At 38.9% G+C, this 24,514-nt stretch overlaps 1 protein-coding gene across 5 annotated transcripts in view; it reads left to right on the top strand.

The window, feature by feature from the left end:
- The window catches only part of CHL1 (cell adhesion molecule L1 like), a 123,508-nt gene extending 103,618 nt beyond the window's left edge, over positions 1-19,890 (top strand). For 4 of the 5 annotated variants that reach the window (XM_082768548.1, XM_082768550.1, XM_082768547.1 and 1 more), the window contains 8 exons: positions 2,556-2,778; positions 4,993-5,108; positions 5,270-5,474; positions 5,711-5,833; positions 6,831-7,010; positions 15,067-15,198; positions 15,853-15,925; positions 17,873-19,890. In XM_082768548.1, the coding sequence (XP_082624674.1) occupies positions 2,556-2,778; positions 4,993-5,108; positions 5,270-5,474; positions 5,711-5,833; positions 6,831-7,010; positions 15,067-15,198; positions 15,853-15,925; positions 17,873-18,089 (1,269 nt within the window). In that variant the 3' untranslated portion in view covers positions 18,090-19,890. The remainder of the gene's footprint in view (positions 1-2,555; positions 2,779-4,992; positions 5,109-5,269; positions 5,475-5,710; positions 5,834-6,830; positions 7,011-15,066; positions 15,199-15,852; positions 15,926-17,872) is intronic. The other variant, XM_082768551.1, reaches the window with a different exon arrangement.
- The last annotated feature ends 4,624 nt before the right edge of the window (positions 19,891-24,514 follow it).

The raw sequence follows: 24,514 nt of genomic DNA, 5'->3' as shown, positions 1-24,514 counted from the left end.
AGCAGTTCCTAGAGCAGCACGAAAGTTATCAGGATGTTGTTTTAATGCAAATACATTTTTAAAAAGAGAGAGAGAGGGATAGAAATAATGGTTCCCTTGACTTTATTTCCCCTTCTCCCTATTAATTAAAGTTAATGCTTTTAAGTAAACACTAGCAAATTCTGTAGGTAGGATCATTGATGCTACTTCAGTCAAAGGTTAAATTATTATTGACTTAAATGTTTGGGTTTCCTTCCCTAGATTCATTTTTTGTTTCAAAAGGCAACTTTTTCCAACTAAACTTTGCAGGCTGTAAGGAAATACAGAAGTGCTGTATGTACGTTGAGAAATTACCTAGAGTATGCCCCTCTTCTGTGCTTCTTGCATGCAAGGGAGTGCTTGCAATAGCCATGGTCTTACCCTGCTCTGCAGGAGGAGCAGCCAGGGCCAGGTAGAGGACCTGTTCCTTGGCCAGGCACAGAGTTTCTGCTCCTTGAGCCTGGAGGTTTGACAATGACTCAGATCACTTGGCCAAGAGAACGTGAGTTTGAATTTCTACACCACAAGCTAAAGGAGTGCAGATACAGTTCCTGATCATGTGTCAAAGGAATCACGTAAAAGTGTTGAGGATGGTTTGCAGACTTCAATTTCTCTGACTTTTAAGCTTACAGCTTCTGTGCCAACAATTTAGAGAGATATATATTCCTCCATTTAACACAAGCTTCAACAACTGTGGAAGGACGCATATTTATTATTATTTTTTTTTGTGGCTTGAATTAAACACAATTTACATGAGATTTACTTTTCAATCTGCTGCTTGCAGCAAAGAACAATAAATATTTCCCAAGTGCGAATTTGCACTTCAGGCTATAATCATGCCAAAAAGGAGATGGCCCTCTAGATCTGTTGACTTGGATTTGAAAGTGGATTTTTGCTGAATGATGTAGTCAAGGAAGACAAACCTGCTTCTTGGAGGAAAAGCAGAGTGGTGGTACTCATCACGGGTGGGTGAAGGTGCTAGGGCCAGCAGTGGGCTGAAGCCTTGGCTGAGCTGGGAAGGAACCACCATCCCTGCCAGTAATCCCAGCTCAGACATGGCAAAAGTAAAAGTGAAAATTGAGGCTAAAGAGAGAGAATGGGATGGAAAGGCTTTGTTAAATCTCGTTGAATCATTTAAATGTCATAAACAGGATATTCATTTATTTATGGTGTTTTCTGCATGCCTTCCAGAGAAAATGCTAGGCACTGAATTTCACAAAAAAAAGAAAAAAAAATACTATTTCTGGCAGACAAAGGCTGCAAAATGATGTTAATCTGCCTACTTTGGATTAAGAGACCAGATGAGCATTAGTGACTAGCTTTTCAGCCAAGGATTTGCAGCATTAAGGGAGATCAAAATAGGAGTCAAGCAGTGCTGAAATTTTATTCCAAACAAGAAGTTATTTTTGAGTAGGAATTTTTACTTCTCCAGCTTCTCTTGCAAATCCCATTCCATGGGTTCTTTGCCATGGAGGAGCTTCAACCCAGCACTGCCTATTAGAAAGCTGTGTGGCATACCAGCCCTTTCACCACAGTCATCCTGAAGGTCATGAATGGGAGGGTGCATGGCTTTGGTCCTTGTACCCTCAGAGCAAGTAAAAGGGAATTTTTGCACATGGCCAAGAGCTAGGTTTGCTTAACATTGTCCTGCCCCAGCTGAACAGAATTCAATGAGTTTTTGGTAAGTCAACTCGTAGGACAAATTAATACCATGGAACAACACTCATTTTTTTGGCATGCCTTGAAGAGATCTGTTCAAGTTTTATAGATGCTCTTTGCATCACCTTCAGTCCCCACATGCGAGGAGCAGCGGGTGAGCTGGTCAGTGGGAAACAGTGCTCTGCTGACACTCAGTCGATGTCGTTTCATTTCAGGCTTCTGCACTTCTCTGACCAAGGTGTGCTGATCTGGCCTTTGTGTGTGGCTTGGCTACATATCAGGCGTTATATATTTGATATGTATAATGTTTCATTGAAATATTTTTAAGAGTAGTTTGTGGTGGAAAATATCCACAGATATTTCAATGGACTGGTAACCTCCCCCCAAAACACATACACATCATTTTGGGGTAGTGCATGTGACCAATTAACATTATTAATTAAAGAGGTACATTTTCAGAGGAACAAACTCAATTGGAGAATGTCTCATGACAAGCCATTGTTATATGTCTTCTAATATTTTATAAATTTGTGTTAATTAGATGAGAACCATGCTGTGACGAAGTCTTCAGCTGATCAGTAAGAACTGATAGCACAGCAGTTGCCCATTAAATGACCAGGCATAATTTCAAGCATTTGGCACGTATTTAGAACAAATCTAAATTTTAATGACCCAACTTGCTGTGCTACATAAAATTCTAAGATGAAATGCATTTTAGCTGTACTAAAAGGCACAAATAGCCTTATGCCAAAATATGCATTTTAGTTGCGCTAAAAGGCATGCAGTTTAAATCACAGAAAAAAAAAAAAAATCAAAGCAAAACAAAACAAATCCCAACAACTTATGGGTCTCTTTTAACATCTCCTGTTCTCCCACAGCCATTGAAGCCCACGGAGCGAAATGGGCCAGGGCTGGAGTACAAAGTCAGCTGGCGGCAGCGGGGCGTTGAGACCGATTGGAACGAGGAATTGGTGAAGAAACACTCCCTGACCCTGAGGAACACCCCCACTTTCGTGCCCTATGAGATCAAGGTCCAAGCAGTAAATAATTTAGGAACTGGTCCTGAACCAAACGTCACCACTGGATATTCAGGAGAGGATAGTAAGTAACGGGACTTTTCCCGTGAAAAATGTGCTTAGTGAGTGTGTCTTGTGATGCAAAACATTTAGACGGGGAGCGATAGATTGGGCAGCCTGCAGCCAAAATGCCTAAATACAGCTGTTGAAAGTGCTGGGCTGCCAGAGAGACAGACACTTCTTGTGCTGGGCACAGTGGACTCCAGCTCTGTGGACAGGTCCCTCATGCTTTTATTCATCTCAGTGCTGATTTAATCTGGATATTCATTTGAAGGCTGCAGTCCACAAAGAAGTCTGTGAATTACTGCAGCAGTTGTGCTGAGCTCAGGGGGGACAAACCTTTAGCTTGGGTTTCTGTCCAACAGCTTTTTGTGTCCCCCTGGTGGCACAGCCCCCTCCCAGGCCTCCCCTTGTCTCTGGAGAAATCTTCCTCCACCACAAGGCCTAGCTTTGGGCTTACTCCTGCTCCGAGCCCTCTCCATGGAGTTTCTCAGCACTGGCCCACCTCTGCTCTTGGGCTTTGCCAACTGTGCATAGTCTGGGCCAAACCAAAGCAGTTTTCTCCCCGTGCTACCCACGTTCAGATAATAGATGCCTGGGCCGCCCTAGGTCACAGCCACCACTTCTGATACTGACCCTTTCCATGTCCTCTTCGAGCTCCAATTTCATGGTGGGCCTTAATAATCATCTCCCATTGTGAGAGGTGAGCATGCAGGAGGATTTCTCTGCTAATAGAATTAATGCTGGTGTCACAAGGGCTGTGACAGCCCTTCTACAATCTGTGGGACACTGGGTAATAGCACTGCTGGGGCCATCCCAGCATTTCTGAAAGCAGCCTTTCCCCTTTGGTGTTTACTGCATGGCTACAGAAGGTATTTGGATGACTGGAAATTTACCCGTTTGCAGCAATGAAATGCCAACCTCCCTTTAAAAAGAACCTTTTTTTGTAGGATTTACGGATTTATATCACTGAGGGAGTAAACAGCCTGGTGGCCAGCTAGTGTGGGGTGCCAAGCTTCCCTGATCCCAAATACAAATGGTTATTGCATTTGCAAACGCTTAGTGGCAGAGGCTGGGAACAGTTGGCAGGGGTGTCAGCAAGAGCTCTGCCTTTCAGATCTGCCAATTAATCTTATTAAAGGCAGACAGTTTTCATCCTATGCAGAATCTGAAATCTTTCATCCGTTTTCCCCAAAATGAAATAAACTGACAGACTGAATAGCCTTTGGAAAGTCTACAGTGTCTTACCCTAAGACCAGCATGTGTTTTTTGCTCAGTGAGATGCCCAGACTGCCACGAGCTGTGTTTATCAGCCAGCTCCTGCAGCCAGCACTCCCACTGGCGTGGTCACTGGGGGTGCTGCAGCCACCTCCTCTTGCTGCAGCTTCTGCAGCAGCTGTGATGAGGTAGCACCATCCATCCTAAGTGACATCAAATGGTCAAAAAGCTCCAGGTTGATTTTAAAACCTACTGAGTGAATCCTGGTGTTTCACCAGCATCAGGCTTTAGCACTGGGGTGGCCTTGGGCTGGAGGGCAGCCTCTGCCCAGCCAGAGGTGGGCACTGGGGAGTGCTGTAGAAGTTTCCTCTCCCCCATTTGCTGGATCACAGAAGAGGTGGAGGACAGTGAGAATAAGGACACCACAGCATGTTTGTTTGCTTTATGTGTCTAGGGTGGATCTAATTTAACATCTGCTTCTATCTTCCGTACTATTCAGTTGTCAGTGGATCAAGGCCTCTTTTGTGTTTTTTGTTTGTTTGTTTCTTTCTTTTTCTTTTTTTTATTCCTTTTCTTTTAGGCTCTATAATAGCGCTCTCTGTTGTGCAGTGATTAAAATCCTACCGTTAAATGAGTTTAGCTATAAAATGAAATTGATTGGGAAAAAAAAAAAAAAAAAACTTTATGATTGCCTTTTTGAATGCTGTGTTAATCATTTTTTTATTCTTCTCACTACTGTAAGCATTACTTGAAACAGGAAATCATAAATACGGGTGTAGAAATTCATATGTCCCAGTGCACCTGTATTCCAGCCCTCAGCAGAAAGCTCTGATACCGCAAAATAATGTTTATTGGCCTGTTTCACCCACTGGATGCAGGTGGAATGACTTTTTTCTTGCCTGCAGGAAGACTGCATGAGCTGGCACAGCTTGAGCTGGAAAGCCAAGCCCTGTAGCATACAAATGGTGTGAAACTGAGCTCCCGTAAGCATCTTTAATATGCATCGCTCCTGTTTTTACAGCTCCAGATGCTGCTCCTTCCGGCGTCTCAGTGGATATCGTCAACAGCACGCTGGTCAAAGTCTTCTGGTTTGGAATACCAAGGGACAGAGTTCGTGGACATTTAAAAGGCTATAAGGTTATGAATTTCTCGTTAATTGCATGCAGTTTAACAAACTATTAAATGAATCCTTTGTCAATGATAGATCACAATCTCATTTCTGGGAAGATGAGAGAAATCAATATAGTGTTCAGCCCCATCAAAGGTAATTTGTTATAGAAATGCCAATCTCAATGCAGGTCAGTTGGTGGAAAACAAAAAGCATGCTGGATGGGAAAAGACATCACCCAGAGAAACACCACCTAACATTTGTAGGAGACAGAAATTATGGGATGATTCCTGGTCTGGAGCCCTTCAGTGAATTCCGCTTGACTGTTCTGGCTTACAACTCCAAGGGCGATGGACCGGAAAGCTCTCCTGTGGTGTTTGAAACTCCAGAAGGAGGTAAGAAGAAGCGGGATGGAAGGGAATAAATTTAAATTGTCCATGTAACAAAACAACTTGATTTCATAAATTAAAGTGGTTGTAAAATCGCCAATGGTCATTACAGTGTTCACTAGAAAGGGGAACTGTAGGTTGGGGAACTTCAGGTATTGAGCTAAACTATATCCTCATTTAACAAGTGCATATAGAGACAGACTTGTGCAGTGCTTTCTGTGAACTAATCCCTGTATCTTCAGTCCCTGAACAACCCCGTTTTCTGAAAATCCTGAACTTTGACAAGGACTCTGTCACACTGTCCTGGGGACTTCCCAAGAAGGCCAACGGCCACCTTACCGGCTACATTTTACAGTACCAGATAAGTATGTGCTTGTTTTGCTTTGACTTTAGAATTTAAACACTATTAGTTTATAAAAAAAAAAAGGGGGGGGGGGGGAGGAGGGGGAGAGAGGGAGAAGTAGGGAGTATTGTATGTGCAGAAGGCTGATGAGAAAGCCTGTTTCCAGCATCTGTATAACAGCCACAGCATCTGAGCAGCTTGTTTCGAGTTGTGATGTGCACACTGCCTGCTAGAGGGCAGGGCAAGGTCATTTTCCAGAGCAAAAAGTTTTCTGTGTGTTTTACTGATACAAGTAAACTCACATTGCTGCCATACATTATTCCACATTTTGCTAGCTATTTCAGTTGTTTCATATTTATAAATTATACCTAATATAGTAGTTAAGAAAATCAATAAATTGTAGGTACTTTTTACTGAATTTAAATTTGTTCAACACAAAACACTTTGTAGTGAGAACACTTCGGCTGTGTTCGTTAGGATTTTCACATCTTGTCTGTAGGTACCTCCTCCCTGCTCGGTAGCAGAAATGCAGGTAATTGCCTCTTGAGTCATGTTATTGAGTAACATCTGAAGTCCTGAGTGTACAGAAGACTTGCTTTCAGACCAACTATTAAGGTAGTTTGGGAGCTACGGCCCCTCCTGCTGCTGCTGCCAGCTGCAATGAGGCACAACAACCACCGTTAACTTGCTGGTGAAAGTCTGCAGATGTTTGGAAGCAAAGTGAAAAGCAATTCATATATAATTAATGTTCTAAGAGACAGTAATTCTTCCCTCCCACTCAGTGTATGCATATCTAGAATCAGGGAGCTTTTTAAGATCAGTGATAGCTCACCGAGCAGCTGGGAGGTTGGCATGGGCAGGAGAGATCCCATCTTGGTGCTCAGCAGGAGGGTGCAGTGTGCTCGTCCAGGCTTCACCCCTGCAACGGGACACAGCATGCCTCCCTAGCAGGAGCACCCTTGGCACTGTGAGTCTTTGCAGGCTTTGGCTGCCAGATCTGACCTCACTTTCTCTTTCAGTAAATGAAACTCATGAAATCGGGCCTCTGAGTGACATCAGTGTGGCGAACCGGTCCACGCTCAGCTGGAGGCTCTCGGGCCTCAGCGCCAGCACCAAGTACAAGTTCTATGTCAAGGCCTGCACAGCCAAGGGCTGCGGGAATCCGGTCACGGAAGAAGGACTAACAATGGCTCAAGGGAGTAAGTTAATGGGCAATATGTTTTCATGTGAAGAAGCTTTAACAATAACGGAAAAAAAAATACTGAGAATATTCCAGGCTTGACATTTTCTTTGGAATTAGAGGAAATAAATTTGTTTTTCTGGCCGTAAGAACAACCAATGAAGTTTTTAATATAGCCATGCAGCTCTTCAGAAAAGTTGAGCTTATCTGCTCTATTTCCCATACAGTACGATGTTTCTGTCCCTTCTGATTAGCTCTGTAAGCTATACTAGGATCAGTCTATTGCATTTAGTTGTGAACAGAAAATTGAAGATCTAAATCTGTCCTCAGCAATATTATAAAAACAAATTCTGTGCTTGTGTGAAAATGGGGGACTCCCAAGAGTACTAGGGATGTGACATGGAAAATCCATATGAATGTAAATATGACTGTAGGGTATTTAATCGTTTTTTTATATATATTATTTTATTGGAGACTGGAAGTAAACATTTTTATGCCACTTATAGCATACCCTAAAACATTGGCAATCGGCAATTTTAAGGAAAATCTACAAGCACTGTATTATAGCTCATTTTTTTCATACAGATGAAATGAAATAAAATATACTGTACTCAGCAAGTCTAAAAACTCTACAATACCAAAGAACAAGTCCTTTCTATTAATAAGAAACCATTGCTGTGCAATTACCGTGGGGAAGGAGAATGTGATAAGCAAAAGAGTCCTGGCTTCATCATTTTTATCAATGATAACAGTCTGGAACAATGTTGATATAAAATAGAAAAATGGTCCTTGTTGCACGATATCCTATCAGACTTCCAAGCTGCAAAATCTCCTTGTTGACTGGAACTGTAGAAAAGAAACAAGTACAAAGTACTTTAACTTATGAGGTCCCAGATTAGGATCCAGTCATTAAATAGTAGCTGCTTTCTACACTGGTGGAACAAAAATTCTGTTTTGTTCCATTTTTTTTATCCACTTTTGGCTGAATTTAGGCTACCCTAAATGTTTCTCTGCTCCATTTCTAGTTACAGAATGCACACCTCTCTAAACAGATGCATAAACTGAAGGAGAAATGTCCTGCCTGACCTCAGCTGCTGGAGCAGGAAAAGCCCCAGGGCTTTTCCCCATCTCACACAGGCATTTCCTCCCCTCTGCAGTGGTTTCCCCTTCCACCTGCAGTCCCACAGATATTATTACAAGGAAATTGCCCTGCCCAGGCTGGAGCACTGTGTACAAATCTGTGCCAGGGTTTCCCTACTTGTTTCTGTGAGACTTGTGTGGAAAATCGTCCCAGGGAATGTCCAAGTCCCAAATTACATCATTGTATTTCTCTGTAGATTTTACAGACTTTGTCCTTAAAAACTCCTGTTTTGGTGATATATCCCCTTTGCCTTTGTTGTAAGGTTTTCTAGTCATCCCTTCCCTCTTACAGAAGCTGTGCTTAGTAGGCTGCCTGTACCATACTGTTCACTTTAGGTGAGGCACTGCATCCTTGCAGACTGTTTGGTACCTCCTTGCTGTACAAGTCAGCTCCTTCCCCAATGTGCAATGTCCTTGCTGTACAAGTCAGCTCTTCCCTGAAGACTCCAGATGTGCTGTAATATACAAGGTGGTAGGAATTAGAAGCAGCATGGTTTAACATTCTTCAGTAAAAAAAAGTAAAAGATTCTTTTTATTTTTTTTTTTTTCCCATGCTAAAAATACATAATTTTACTTTCTTAGGTACCTCTTCTGGCCTTCATTGGGCAGTCAGAATGATGTGTTTTGGCAACTTGAAAGTCTGTTATTTCTTTAAGTAACCTTGTCAGATTTCTGACATCCCTGTATGACATGTTTAAAATGATAATAACAGTGCCATTCATTTTGCTCTCATTCTTTTCTTTCCTAAGACTTTGTTTTGGCAAAAGCAACAACTGCTTCTTGTGGAACACATGTAGAATAGAGTAGCAAAAGCTGCAAGGGTCCAGTTCTGTGATGAATGTGTGCCCCTTGCACAAATTTGCTCGTTCTCAAGCCACCTTAAGTTAGGACACTGCATCTGTCACTGAAATGCCATTAGAGTTTTGTGTCATTATTTGCTGGGTAAATTGTTTGGACATTTTTCAACTAAATGTGATAGGTTAAAAAAAAAAAAAACACTTTTCAGTGACCTTCTTGGGTTTTTAGACTGTGATATGGGAAGCAAGGTGATTGCTCAAAATTAAACCAATCTCTCTCTTTGAAAAAATGGAACGATTTCAGAAGTCAAAGTTCATCACTTAAAATGACCCACATAAATGACAGATATAAAATGTGGTGCCCTCTGAAATGAAACTCCATGACAGAGGACTCCAGGCTGCTTTGGGTTTTGATTCAGTGATTCCATATCCAGTACATCCCGCTTTTGGTAATGAAAACATAAAGTTCTCATTGTTCATTTTAAGACTCTGAATAGCTTCCACTGCTGCGGTATGGCCTGTGCAGGCTGTGCCAGGGGTATTGAAGAATTTCACAATGCATTCTGCCAGGAAAGTGGAGATGTCAAAGTAGGAGCAATGGAATCATTCACATTTTATCATTGATATACTTGATCTGCAACACTTCTATCGCTCTCATTTTTTTTCTTTCTTTTTTTTTTTTTTTTTTTTTTTATGAACATATGTGAGTATGCATGCATCACCACTAAAAAAAAAAAGTCTGAGTGGGGAAAATTATTGTGCTCTAAATAATAATTTTGCAAGTGTGTAATTTCTATGCAAACTGTTTCCTGACAGTGACAGCAAGAATGACTGAATTTAGTTTAAAAAAAAAATAAATAAAAAAATTTGCCAATTAAATAATTATAAATCCCTGTGCAGATAAATGGGTAAATTCTACTGTCTGTCTACAGTCGCAGCATCTTCTTCTGTGAATGAACCTTTCAGATTCTCTCTCTTGTTTATCAGGAGTTACACGTCCCTTTGGTTAATAACTCTTTACGAAAAGGTCAGGGAGTGGGTGCGATAGGGAAATAAAAACTTCTGCTCACATCTCTCTTCCTTCATTCCTGGATGGAACAGTGCAGCTCTGCAGCCTGCACATGCCTGGCAGCAGAGGCAGAGCCCCCTAAACCACAGTGCTGCCTCTGTCAGAAGATGCTGTCTCCCTGTAATTATTTAATGGGGGAAAGCCGCAGTTTAATATTTGTCTCTAGGTTAAATGTAGACCCACCAGAATTAGTGAGAAATAGAAGTAAGCCATAGAAAAACTTTCATTTATAGCATCCTTGTTGCATAACCAAACACCATGTGCATTGGCAGCTAATGCAAACTCCCTTAACTGAAATACCACTTTCCTATGAAATATCTTAAACTTATTTAAAAATTACTCACACATGAAATGTTATAATACAACCAAAGGTCTTTATCTATTTTTGACAAAATACTGTGGGCAATCATGAAGAACCTGGGCAAAGGGGTATTTGCATTGTACTGCAAAATAAATAATAGTTTAATTTTTGTGGACTTATCTCGGTTTCATTCCAAAGATGAAGGTATTCTGTCTTTAGAAAATGTTTTATCTCTAATTTTTCATTTTCAGTCAGTATTTCTTAAATGACCTACAAACTAATTAATTTTCCCCTTGAAAATGTTGATTTCCCAATGATCACTACCTCTCAGAAGTATAACACAAAATAATGTTCTTACGTATATGAAAAAAAAATCATTTAATATAACAGTCCTTTTTCTTTTTCTTTTTTTTTTTTTTTTTTTTTAACACAAAGCTTCCTTTTATCTAGAGCTACCAGTGTTTCTGAAGGATTACTAAATATGCATTACATGTTGACAATGATTACTGTGTGTCCAAAATTGCAAGCTTTAATGAAAATTTCATCCAGAGGAAGCTGCACAACTGTGGCTTTATTTTGCAGAGAAGCCACGGAATGGAAGTTCACCAGTTTCATTTTATATCAATGGCAATTGGTACTTAACTCCCCCAGGGTTTTTAAAATCTTAACAAGAAGTACTAAACTTCAGCACACATTGTAAGATGAGGAAAGCAACTATTTGTAACAAAACATGGTTTTAGTTCTCTTTTGCCACCAGCACAGCTAAAGAGGAAAAATGTAACTGATTTAGCCATGTGTAACCACTGGCGTTGTTACCACCAAAGCCCCAGATCCTGGGAGAAAACATACCCTGTTTTGTCACAATGAAGAGAACTCGAACTTTTGCTCACAAGTTTCCTTTTCTACCATTTGTGCCTCACTGTTCTGCTGCCTCTGCTGCAGCTGGGGCACCTGCTGCACAGGGAGGAGGAGGGTGTGATATGTCACTACTTCAAAACCCTCTCACTGTGAGCTTGATGTCTAATATGCCTAAAAATAAACATATGAAATATAATATGCTAAATATATCAGTCTCTGAGTACTTTAAGCAAATTTGCAGTTAACTTTATGCCTTGGCTATGTATTATGCCTTCCTTTCTTCTCTGTTAGCAGCCTTCCTCAGTGCAGCCAGTGCAAAAGAGACGCAGCAAGAGATGAAACAAACTATAACCTTTCTTCTTGTCTGAGCTCAGATCTCTCCTACAAACAGTTGATCGCTAGCTCAGTAACCTCACCTATAAATTCTTCTCAATAAATTTTACACACAGCAGGTTTGCTAATCTACAGTTTAAAATATTCCCAATTTAGCATGAATTACTTCCTGTACTAAAAAAGCACAGAAGATGAAGGATACTTGTGGTGCGTATTTATACACTTTTAATAGCCAGGCAGTAGGGAAAAACTAATGAAAGTTCATCTTCCCATTTATTGCAGCAGATGTATTTAGAAAGGTATGGTTATAAATTAGGATGTTGCCCACAATTAGTATTTAGCTGTTAGACTGCCAGCTTTTTTAGTTAAGCATGTTTTATAATGGGTGTGCTAACTTTTGGAGAACTAGCAGACTTGTAAGTCTTTGGGGGCAGTTTATATTGTTTTTCCCTTTATACCATAAGCTTCTATAAAAAAAAAAAAAAAAAAAAAAAGTGTGTTCTGTTGCTCTCATAAATCTCAAAGCCCAGTAGGAATATTGTAAAATTGCAGTTCAGTGTTTAATGTTCATGCAAGTCCCATGGTATGGTTGATAAATAGTGGGGGAGGATGAGAAGTGCTGGTGATATGCCTTTATTATTAATGCTTCTCCCCTATTGTAGATTAAAAACCTAACCCAACTGCTTTCAATTTTCTGAAGCTAATTTCTGCAGCTCACTGACCTTTCTGTGTGTTGAGCATTTCCTTATTTTTCAGGGTGGTACACTGTTTGTTTGTTTTTTTTTTTTTTGTTTTTTTTTTTCTATTCCAACTACCACACATGTCCCAATTAGCAATGCTTTCTCTTCTTTAGGTGCCAAATTGATTGTTTAACACAGACCAGAAAGAAAGCGTGTGAGGAAAAAAAAAAAAAAAAAAAATCACGTAATTGCTTATCACTGGACAGTCTTAAGGACATCCCCATTTCCCCGGAGAGGGAGGGGAACAAATAGACGGGATATGTGGACTTATGAGAGTGGTGTAACAAAATGCCCATGAATCACAGCTGTGGTATACCATTGAGCTCTAGGTTGAACATTTTGCTTCCTAGGAATTCAGTGACCCCAAGGAGACCTATGCTGTTTGCAGATTGGAATATGTGATTATCATTTCTGCTTGGCATGCATATGTGTTACATGGTGTGTAATGCACAATGGGTTTTAAGTTCACATCAATTCTTATTACTTTATGGATACTGTTTACATTAAATGTATTTTTGTGATGTCTTGATTTTAGAACATGGAATTAAAATGTACCTGTGGTATCCTGTTGCTTAATTTGTAGTTTGATTAAAACTTATGTCTGAATTTCATATACTTCACTTAGCAAAAACTACCAGTTGATGGATTAATTTATGCTAATTTGCTTTGCTTCACTATCAGCAGTTTTTCAGCTGTATGTGTTCCCTGTGGGTTCCAATGGTCTACTAATTTAACTGCTTATTGCAATACATGTACACTTGTCTTGGAAAACTTCTTGAACTGCTTCTTTGATTGTGCTTACATTGGTCTTAATCTTATTTTATTTTATTTTTTTCTTCAGCTGTCAACTAAGCCCTAATCTCTCAAAGCTTCTTGCTTTGCTTGTTTTCTAGCTTAAGTATTAATGAGCATCATTATACTTTCAGTGCTAATTGGTCAAGTAGTTTCCAAATTATACCGTGGGCTCAATCCTTAACTTAAAAGACTTCGAAAGGATGGCCAGATAAATCACGTAAATTAGGCAACTGAATGCAATTAAAGAGCTATCCTTACTAGTGGTAGCTTCCAAATTTTGTTTTCTAAAATTGAGGGTGAGCACACATGTTGTGCCCATTGGTTAACTACAGAGATTCCCCATGTGAACACACAAGTCCAAATGTGCCTGGCTGAATTGACTGTTTGCGGTGTTCACACAGTGAGTGCTCATGTTCAGAGAAGTCCTCTTTCTGTTACCCACAAATGATATTTTTAAAAGGTATATTTAATACTCTGTGATCTTAATGCAGACTAAAGTTACAGTAGGCCTTTTGCAAGTAAAGAGGCTCTAAAATGAGACCTATTGGAAATTCCCTTTTACCTCTTAATCAAATATTAAACTCATCAAGAACATTTAAATACCTAAATGTTGATTTAAAAGAAAGCTTCCATTGTATCTAAAACAGTGCATTGTGGGCATTGTGGACTTTAAAAGGACATGGAAAATCACTGTCAGGGGAGAAATGAGTTACAAATCCCAATGTTAATTTTTTTTATGAGACATATAAGAATCCATTTCCAGATAACAAGCTGTCTGTGCTTCCCTGCTGAGTTCCGTTCAATGGGAGAAGCATCAAACCCCAGATTATCTATACGAAGCAGCCCATTTTTCAAGTTGTAATTTTTTAAGCACGCATTAGTTAAAGCAGATCCATAATCCCCCATCAATATTAACTTTCATCCTGGGAAATGTACAAAACCCTTCATAAACATCAGGATTATTTCAGTCTGCTGTTTGTTTTATCTGATAGAATATTAAAAATCAAATAGGGAGAATGTTTTTTTAGTTTATTCTCTGTTTTTGAAAATCAGATTATCTGATGATAAACGTTAAAAATCCTCATGTGTCATATTTGTGTTACTTGCATTATTTATAACTATGTATTTCACGGGCCTTTTGTTTAATGAGTTCAATTAATCAATATGACTTGAATATGTACATTCCATAGGTAAAGGGATCGGCAAGATTTCAGAAGCAGTAAACCCCACCCAAAAGTTTCACCCCATTGAGGCACTTGAGCCTGGAACTGAATATACAGTTCGTCTAGTGACTAAGAATTGGGTTGATAACAATAGCATTTTTGAAGATGTAATTGAGACAAGGGGGAGAGGTGAGAAATGAAACCCTTCAAGGTGACAAAGATTTCTTTTGAATGTCAGTAAATGTTGACGTTTCATGTGACATTGTGCAGTGGAAGTGTACCAAAGACATTATTGCATCGTTATGTCCTGTGGTTTTAAAGTTGACTCTTGCAATTGAGTCCCATAGGAGTGTAAACAAGTCTGTGCTTTAACTGAAGCACAAGGGCCTGGAACAATTACAAACCCTTACAAAACATAGCTTTACCTCCTATGTGATATTGAAAGGGTATTGCTGTGATATAACCCATTTTAAATGTGCCAGTCCAGTGCTTTGCATGCATCAGGTGCACTTTTAACTCTGTTTCTTTCACAAAACTGCTTTTGCATGAGAGGCTTAACAATTCTCTGTTCAGCTTTCCTATTTGGCATTAATCCTTTGAGTCAAATACTCTCTCACAATTACCTTCCCAAAATGTCTATATTGTGCCCTGTAGACAGCACATTCACCTGAAGTCTAAGAATGTCACGCTCTGGACATATTTCTGTCTTGTATTTCTTTAAGTTGAACACAATAAGTAGCAATAGTCTGATTCAATTATGATTCAGTGAAGAAAATGTTATGTATTCATTTTATGGCAGGTGTTGCCATTTTCCTCTGATTGATGTCTGGTTTTTTGTTTTGTTTTTTTTTTTTTGAACTCCTCTTCTGTTTCATGAAGCCTATGCTGGCATTTACGATGGGATTTCCACCCAGGGGTGGTTTATTGGACTGATGTGTGCCGTTGCCTTACTCACCCTACTGCTGCTAACTATTTGCTTTGTCAGAAGAAATAAAGGAGGAAAATATTCAGGTAAATTAATTTATTGTCCTTCCGCTATGTTCGCATGTTAACAACAAGCATTCTTCAGACTTTTATCTCTAGAGACTGCAAAGCCACAAGCAAAAACATCCAATTAGGTTTTGTAGCTTTTGATAAATATCCACAGAATGGATTTTAATGAATAGAAGTGAAACCATGCTCTCTGGGTGAGACAGTGCTGTGTGCTGGTCAGAGATCTAGCTCAGACCCTCGATATTGCTTTTTGAATCTTTCAGTGCTTAATCCACCCATAGAGGCTTTTCACCAGCTGCACTTCTGAGCCTCCCTTGGCTGGGACATGTGCACACTTCAGCCTGATAAATGCTGCTTAACTACTGCCATAACTTCCATGTGCAGCCAAACTGCTGAACAACAGGATGTTTTGCTAATCATAATTCTTCAGCTTTCAAAGTGACGAGTAAGGATTTATGTGTAAGCACTTGCCAGCTTTCTTAACAATTCAGTGGAGGCACCAAGCTCTCAGTGGAAGCATGCTTGTTGGGTACTGTCAGACACATAGGGCGAGATGGTGCCCTCAGGTTTAGGCTGTAGGTAATGGCAGGTGGTTTTCCCATTGTGCCTGCAAAACAAAAAGTCCACAACGGAACACGGCATACAGATCTGTGCTTTATTTTATTTGTACAGTGAAAGAAAAAGAAGATTTGCATCCAGATCCCGAAGCTCAATCAATAAAAGATGAAATCTTTGGGGAATATAGGTAAATAGGACCTGCTTTAACAAGCGTTTCTGTTTGTTGGGCTTTTGTTTGTTTTCAGATGTCATCTTTATTTAGGACATTTTTTCTAGCATGCAAGTAACTCTATTTTTCATTTTCAAAGCAAACCTGACAGGAGCGGATAATAGTAGGGATATACAGGTATATCCAGTATACTTAAATCCCCCCAGGTTGAGATATAAGTAAATGTTGATGTATCAGTGGTCATTTTTCATTTTTTATTATTATTATTTAGCATTGTATGAATAATGTAAATATATTTGATAATTTGGGCATCCTGCGTTGATGTCCACTGAAGTCAATAGAAAGAATTCTATGTCTTCAGTGGACTTCTGAAAGCCAGTCATGCCTCATCACGTAACATGGGGGATGTTCATTTTGTGGAACAAAACAAATAAAAGTTTGAAATACTGTAAGAGATGACAAAAACAAACAAATGAGCAAACAAAATAAAACACCTCACTACAGAAGTTTCTGTAGGAGAACTGAAATAATCACTTTGTCTGCTTTAAAATATCTAAAACTTGCAATATCATGTAAGTGTGGTATGAAGAAAAAAGCATTGATATAAGAGCCATGCTGGCCTTAAAGACATAAAATTTCTGGTGAAATCCCAGTTATATATACTACATTATTTGTACTGGAATAGGCTTTTTTTTTCTGCATAATTTCATCTTTATTTAATTTTTAATGCTTTCTAATGGGACAAATATTTAGAAAGGTAAGAAAGTCCTGAGGTTAATAACTTTAACCCCCTGTCCTTTCCCCTCAAAGTCCAAACTTGTCTTTTTTTTTATAAATAGAAATGCCATGTACAGAAAAGTAGCAAATATTTTTACTGTATAGATTATACATGTAGTTGATTATCTGCTGAAGAGGTAAAGTTCAGGTGCATTTCTCTGTCTTTCCTCATATAATGTTACCAAAGCTTTCACTCTGAATTGGCGTTAGCAAGAACAGTTCCTGAGTAATTATGTACCTGGTTCAGAGCCCTATTTTTTTTTTTTTAATACTCTTTTAATCTACCTTCCCCCCCCCCCCCCCCCTTTGTGTATGATTATTTTTGAGAGCTGAAAACACGTTTAGAATATGCATAAACATCTGGAATGTTTCCTTTACCCTCAGCCCCTGTCCAGCTTCAGAGGCGGGGCAGACTTTAGCCATGTGAGTGAGCAGCCTGCAGGATGTGCAGGATGCTGCAGCCATACAAGCAGTGGTGGGCTGATTGGAACCAGCTTCAATTCACAGAGAAATCAGTTACAGCCAAAGCTGCTGGAGGCACCTCATGGGAGATGGTAAACATGAAGAACAGTGACGTGGGAGACACCTATGGCCATATGTATGGCCACAAGACCTCTCTCTACAGTTAAGATGGGTTTCACCATCATTTTTTATTGAGTGAGCCAAGGCACTGCAAAATTTTAACTTCCTTTTAACAGGAAGTTAAAAATGGCCTTTAGCTGAAAGCGTTTTCTCAATTCTTTAGAGATAAGTAAAGGTCAACCAAATGTCATGTTCAGTCAGGAGAGGTTAGGCTGCTTTGGTTATTCTTCTATGTTGCTATTAGGATGAATAGATAATGTAATTTCCTCTTTTTATTTTTTTTTTTCTTAGTTTTGATGGTTTGTCCATTTCCCAAAAAAAAAAAAAGTCATTGAACAAATATGATATATGAGCAGATTAATATGTTATTAATTCTGATAATCAGACCATTGTACCCATGGGAAATTCAGCCATACAATAGGTCAGTGTAGATGAACTGGCTGATATCCACTGCACCAAGCAGAACTCATGTTCATGTTGTTCTCAATATACAACCCACAGAGAAATGTTCCTTTGCTCTTCCCTCCTGTTTTCACAGTAGAAGAGCAGTTTCCATGCATGCAATCAAAGGCTAGATTTTTGGAAAGGCATTTCTTTGTTTTGTAGTGACAGCGATGAAAAGCCGCTGAAAGGCAGCCTCCGGTCAATTAACGGGGACATTAAAGCCACCGAAAGTGCTGATAGTCTGGTAGATTATGGAGAAGGGGAGCACGGGATGTTCAATGAAGATGGTTCATTTATTGGAGCTTATTCTGGATCTAAGGAAAAAGGATCAGTCGAAAGCACTGGGAGCTCTACGGCAACTTTTCCTCTGCACGCGTAAAATACTAGTGAGAAGATTCATGTTTAATTGTGCTATTTATCTTGATTAGTACTCCACAGTTACCACAAGCAATTGGAAGCAGGTTACCAGTTGAGACAGTCAGGAACCTGATATCCAGGTAATAGAAAAAAAAGTCACTGCCACTAAGAGATGATTTTTGAGACTTTTCCATCCTAATTTTCAGGTGTTTTATTCTAATAGAAACACAACAAAACATTCTTTATTATACAAAGTGTATCACTCAGTCCTACCAAAATGGAATTTCTCAGTGTTACATATGTATAGTTAACTGCTTTGCCATGTTTCTTAGGTTTGGAATATGTTTCTCTGTATAGCATATTTTTTTTCTTGTTTGGCTGTTGTCACTTTGTACATACATTTATACATACAATTCCCTCGTGACCTCAGCATTACTGAGGTCAGAACAGAACAAGGAAAGTGAACAAAAAGACAGGTTACTCTGCAAAGTGACATAGTGCATCCTAATGAGAAAAATGATATTTTAAACTACTTAAGAAATATATTCTATATATTATATTTTTTTTCATAAATACATAAACTCCTTTGCTTTTGATATTCTAAAATTATTTTAGTGGTTACAGTTGACTGCAATTATCAGTACTTTGAAATGCAACTTTATCCACAGAAAATATGCTCTGAAAAGATGAAGCTCTGGCCTTGTGGATAAATCTGTCCAGTAGCTGGCACTATTTCCTTAAATAAGTTAAGCTGCAGTAACTTTCCTGTGGCAAGGCGAAACAGGGTTCCCATCCACCATCATTGGAAATAATTTTATTTTATTTTCCTCAGTCTCTGCAAGCTGTGTTTCTAAGCAAAGCGCTTTTTGTCCGTCTCATATCTGTATATTTGTGTGCTAGCATACATTTCATGGAGACGTTGTACAGATGATATTAATATTGACACAAGTGAAAATTAGCCTTGTTTTATTTTGAAATGAGACATGTTGCTAGCATGGGTCTGTATAGCTGTGTAGGAATAGAATTGCTTCTCAGTATGAGTTTCAGCCAGCAAAACTAGTTTTTGACAGAGTTGTGTGTATACCAGTCATAAATTTTACTTCCTTTTAGGGTCCCATAAAATGAATCTACCTGGCTTTTTTGAGAGATCGTTTATTTTCACCAGATCATTGTTAAATAAACAAAGACAAAAGCAAAGAGAAAATATTATGGCATAGTTTCTTTTATATTTTGTTTACTGAATGCTGGTTTAAATCTGGTTCTGTTCTTTTCCAGTCCTTTCCACTACTAACTCAGCAAAGCTGTACAGCACATATTTTTGGTCTTTTTCTATTGGAATCTCCTGATTTTCTTTAAAAAGATTTGTATTTTGAAATATGCTTATTTGAGTTGAGTGTTAATATTGTTTCATTTTTTTTTGAACTTAAAAGTGACCATAACTTCAAGTTAAATATTTTTTAAAAACTTACTCTAGGAGGTCCTAAAAGCCATTTTATGTCATGGTATTAATTAGGGAAATATCCCTGATGGCTCCTTCATGGTCTCCATTACTTCAATGGAAGAAAGAGAGGAAGCAAGGATTACTCACATGGTTATGGGTTTACAGGTAATGCCGACAACTAAAGCTCTGTTAGTCGCACAAAGAAATGTACTTGGCTGGCAGAGGAAAGGCTGTGGACCACAGGCAGCTAACCACGCATGTGGGATCCTCACTGGGCAGCTGGACTGTCAGATGTGCTCAGTGATTTCTGAACATAGGAAGGGGTCTTTGGTGCTCAGTACTTTGAATATATTACTCTTTTTTTTTTTTCTTTTCTTTTTTTTTTTTTTTCTCATAAGGACCTTTCCTGCAGCCTCTGTTTTGAAAAAGCAAACCCCAAACAGCCATCTCAAAACAAAAGCAAACAAACAAAAAACACCCTAAACCCTAACTGTTTGAGCATGGCAGGATGAGCAGGAATCTACCCTGAATCCAAAACAGTTTCACTCCATGTCCATGACCCCTGAAAAGTGAAGGACTTGACTGAGTCATTCATTATTATTTTTTTATTATTTATAAAGTTCTTATTTCTGTGTTTCACTCAGTCCAAATGCTGAGGAAGCCCAAAGTCATCTTCATTTAATAAATAAATAAATAAATCTTCATTTGTAAAGAATGGAGGGCATAACTAGAGAAATGTGAAAACTGGTATCTTGTCAACAGAGACGTTTTCCACCAGCATCTTTGTCTTCATCTGGTCTGCTGTAGCCCAACCCGGATGAAGCCTAAGAGGTGATGAGGCTTGTGACAGCCTCTGTTACAAGCTTCTTCTTGTTTTAAGGTATTTCCTCCAGGAATCACCTGCACTAGTGCAAGCTGCTGCAATGTACTGCCATTGTTTTGTTTCCTCAGTCATTTTCATTTAAATGTTTTGTGTTTCAAATTGAGATATTTCTGCTGATACTTAAAAATTTTAAAAGTGAATTTTAAAGTGTAAATTTTAAAGTGAATCCCCAAATCTTCTATCTCCCAGCCACTGGAGATCTCTAGGGGTGAAAGCGGGGCCACTTGCAGCTTTCTCCAGTCCTTGGAGAAATAGATCCTAAAACACCAGTCTGCACATACCAAGGATTCATCTCCATCTCACATTGCTCCTCACCTTCCTTAGCCTCACCTTCCCTAGCCTGCATAAGCTTACAAAATCCCTTGGCATTTCCTGGAGGGGCACTGAGAGAGTGTCATTAGTGAAAGATGTTCAAGGGACAGTCAAGGAATAAAATTAGGGCAGGCTCCCCCCATGTTTTCACATGCTTCCCTGTGCAGTGCTCGGGAAGGGCTGAAACAAACAGAGCTTTCCCACCCGTGGGGTCCTCACCCAGGACCCTCCTCAGCGCAAGGCTGGATGCAACCCATCAGCAGTCATGGTTGTGTTTTCTTGTACTCGGGTTGATGCAGATCAACCAGCCTCATTGTCCCAGAAAACACCTATGTTAAACAGACACAAATTTCAAATCATATTAGCGAGTGTCAAATTATCGAAGAATGAATAAATCCCCTGTGCTATCACTTGCTCTGTTGCTGCTAAGAGATGTTTATGACATTCCTGTGATGTGCTACTCATCTGTGCTGGTATGAGTGCTTTTTCTATTAAAATTTTAATTCAGATCCTTAAATCTTAATGTTAGTGTTTCATTATGCCTCAGGGCCTAAAAATCATACAGTGACAAAAAGATGTGCAATGGAATTTGTGCAGTGTGCGCTGACTTTTGAGGAATATGCCCAATGAATATTAACCAAATGGCTGAAACTCCCAGGGAGTCGAACTCACAGGAACGTTTTTCTCTTTTCCAGTCATTTCTTTTCCATTTACTTTTTTTTTTTCTTCCTTTTTTTTTTTTTTTTTTTCTTCTCTATTGTCATTTTATTTTATATTGTAAGGACACCACTCACACAGCGTATTTTGGAAAGTGTAGGATACAAAGGGATTTTTAGAGATTTGTTTTCAGAAGTAAAATACCAGAACAAGCTTACACCTTCCCAAGCAGATTTCTGTGATTGCCAGGAGATGGGTTCAATTTTTGTCCAGGGCACGTTGTTACAGGTGAGAGAAAATGTGGCCATGCAGGTTGAATGAAAAGTGCCACCAGCTGTACAGCTGTTCCAAAATAGTCTGTTAATCGAATATCATATTTTTGCTCTGGCCAGGTATATTTAAGTCAGCCATGGCCAGTGTGTGAACCTGTAGACCATGTCAGATAGGTAATTATTAATTCCCTGGTTCCATAGGTGTTCACTTGGTTACATTTGGTTCTGCTGTGCCACTTCTGCTGTGGTATTTCTGTGCCACTCTTCAGCAGAGACATATGGGGCTGAGCATCAAACCTCATCTGGGGCTGGATCCATAGCAAGAGCAAGATTAAAAATCAAAACAGAAAATGGCTTTTCTCTATGGATTAAAATATTTGTATGTGTAGCAATATAAAAATGTCTGTAATGCAAGTTAAAATGGATTTAAATAGCATATCATTTAATGTTTTCTGTTCTGTTATGTTCTTATTATACAAATTTTAATGAGTAGCTCTTTTCTCTGCTGCTTCCATTGACTTAATGGGTCAGATCCAATGCATAAATGGTTTTAATAAAACTTTTCAGGCCAATATTCTTTTTGAAATGAAAACAAATATTAGCACAATCTTTCTATACAAAGGTTGTTTGGGTGTTTTTTATTTGTTTGTTTTTACGGTAATTCCACATGTAGTTTTGTAAACTAAAATTAGAGTGACATTCACTGATCTTTTGACACTTCTGAATGGAAATCTCATCATAACTTTTTATAGCTGTTATATTGCAGGTGAGTGGTAAGTCTAGATTAGTTCAAGTACCTGAAAGAACAGACAGTAAATGTCTGTTTATTAACAGACAGTAAAATAAATAAGTAAAGATAGTTCTTCACTGCAAGAATATTTCCTTTCTTTGACAACGGATCAAGCCCTCAGCTGCATCTCTTTAAATGTGTAGTGTTTCAGAGTAAGGTGTACAACAATGTTGGAGTACCAGTACATGTTTACATTGCAGCTCTGTATCTTTCACCTAAAAATTTCAACTACACAATGAAGCAAGCGAGTTTTGTGATCTGCACTGGTTTGTTCAGCTGTCATGCAGGAAACAATGCGTGGGTTTGAGCCAAAGCATACTGTCTGTTTCATCTTTTTTTATTATTATTTTTACTTTAAACAAGATACTTTGTAATTTCATGAGAAAAGATCAAAGCAAATGTGGTGTCGCCATTAATGTTCCTTTTTGAGCTAAATGTTAGTGTGCATTTATTAAAGTTTAGAGAAACGTGTTGTACTGTAGTGGCTGTTTGTATCATGCATACGTGCACGTATGGTTTTAAAAGATATTTTCATTTTACATGAAATTCAACTTTGCTAATAAAAGTTTGACTTGATGTAATCTTCAAAAAACCTTAGCTGCAATCAGCAGGTTTGTTTTGGTTTTGTGTGTGTGGTGGTGGTGGTTTGGTGATGGTTTTTTTTGGATAATATTTATTTGCCAGTCTCCATCCATAGCCTCTGCAGCTTGTGGTGGGTTTGTGTGGCTGCAGGCAGACAGACAGACAGTCTGGCCTGCCCCACACCAAAGCAGGGCAGAACCTGAGCTGCTGGCACCTTGAGTCCAAGTGGCTTATTCATTTCATGGCACAATATTTTCCTGGACCGAACTATCATTCTTTATAGCGGTAGCACTTATATAATGCATTATATACTCTGGTTGTGTCAGTAACATCACATAACCCCCTAAGCACACACAGCGTTAACCCAAATGGCAAGTGAAATACCTTCAAGAATAACATTATCAGTATTAATATACACTTAAACCTGGTAATTCCCTCTCTTTCCTTCTCTTCCTACGTGGAAATCCCCAATTATGCTAAAAGTCTAAAATCTAAGTGTATTTATTTTATATAAATTTATGACTTATTATTTATTTTGCCGAGGAAATTAGAAAAAGCTTAAAATATCTGTAATTCTTTTGCTGCTGAGTCTTAAAATGGTTATCTCGCCTTTGTGTGTGTGTTTGTTTTTTTTTTTTTTTCTCATGATATTCAGAAAAATATGATTTCTTTATTTCTATGCTGCCTGTCCATGGACAAAAGTTAACTAAGCAGCGTTACACCTATCCTACACCCAAAACAGTAAAACCACTGCTATTGAGAACTCATTAAAAGTCATCAGACAAATCTGTGACAGCTGATGTTGCTACCAAATCAATTAAAAAAAAAAAAAAAAAAGAAAAAAAGAAAAAAAATGCTCCTTAGCAGAAATCTGAAAGATCTAGTCTGTGCTCAAGTGTGAGACAAGAATTGCTCACTGCCTTCTAACCCTGGGGTGTTTTCTATACTATCCTGAGAATATTTATCAGGGAGAGAAATGCTCGTCTCTCTCTGTCTCTATGTCTCTCTCTCTCTCTCCCTTTCTTTCCTTCTCTCTTTCTCTTGCGTTTAGCTATTTCACTTTAGCAGAAAGGTTTCAGGACTTTTCTAATGCTTTCCTCATCTGCAAAAACTCGTGAATATCTTCAATGTAGATGCAGGAACCAGCAGGACCGTGCTAACAAGCATTCACCTTTCAGGAAGGTATCAAGGACATTCCACACTTCCATTATTATTCATATTCTGCAATAATGAGATTTATACTTTTCCCAATAACATAATGGAGAGAAAAAGTCTTACAATCATGTGCTTCACTGGAGGGAGAACAAAGTGGCGGCTGTCACCGCCAGAAGCCTGGGCTGCAGGTCCCAGCCCTGCTGCCCCTGTGGCACTCAGCCTGCACTTCCTCAGCACAGGCTCGAGGAGATGATACAGGACCACCGTGCTTGGCTTTGGTGTTTTGCTTTTAATACTAATTTGCCATTATTGGTGTTATTTTGAGTGCAGAGCATAATTTCTAATTTTAAAATCT

Source organism: Aythya marila (assembly GCF_965140915.1).
Source record: "Aythya marila genome assembly, chromosome: 10".
NCBI lineage: Eukaryota > Metazoa > Chordata > Aves > Anseriformes > Anatidae > Aythya > Aythya marila.
This window is presented reverse-complemented; position numbering and strand designations above follow the sequence as displayed.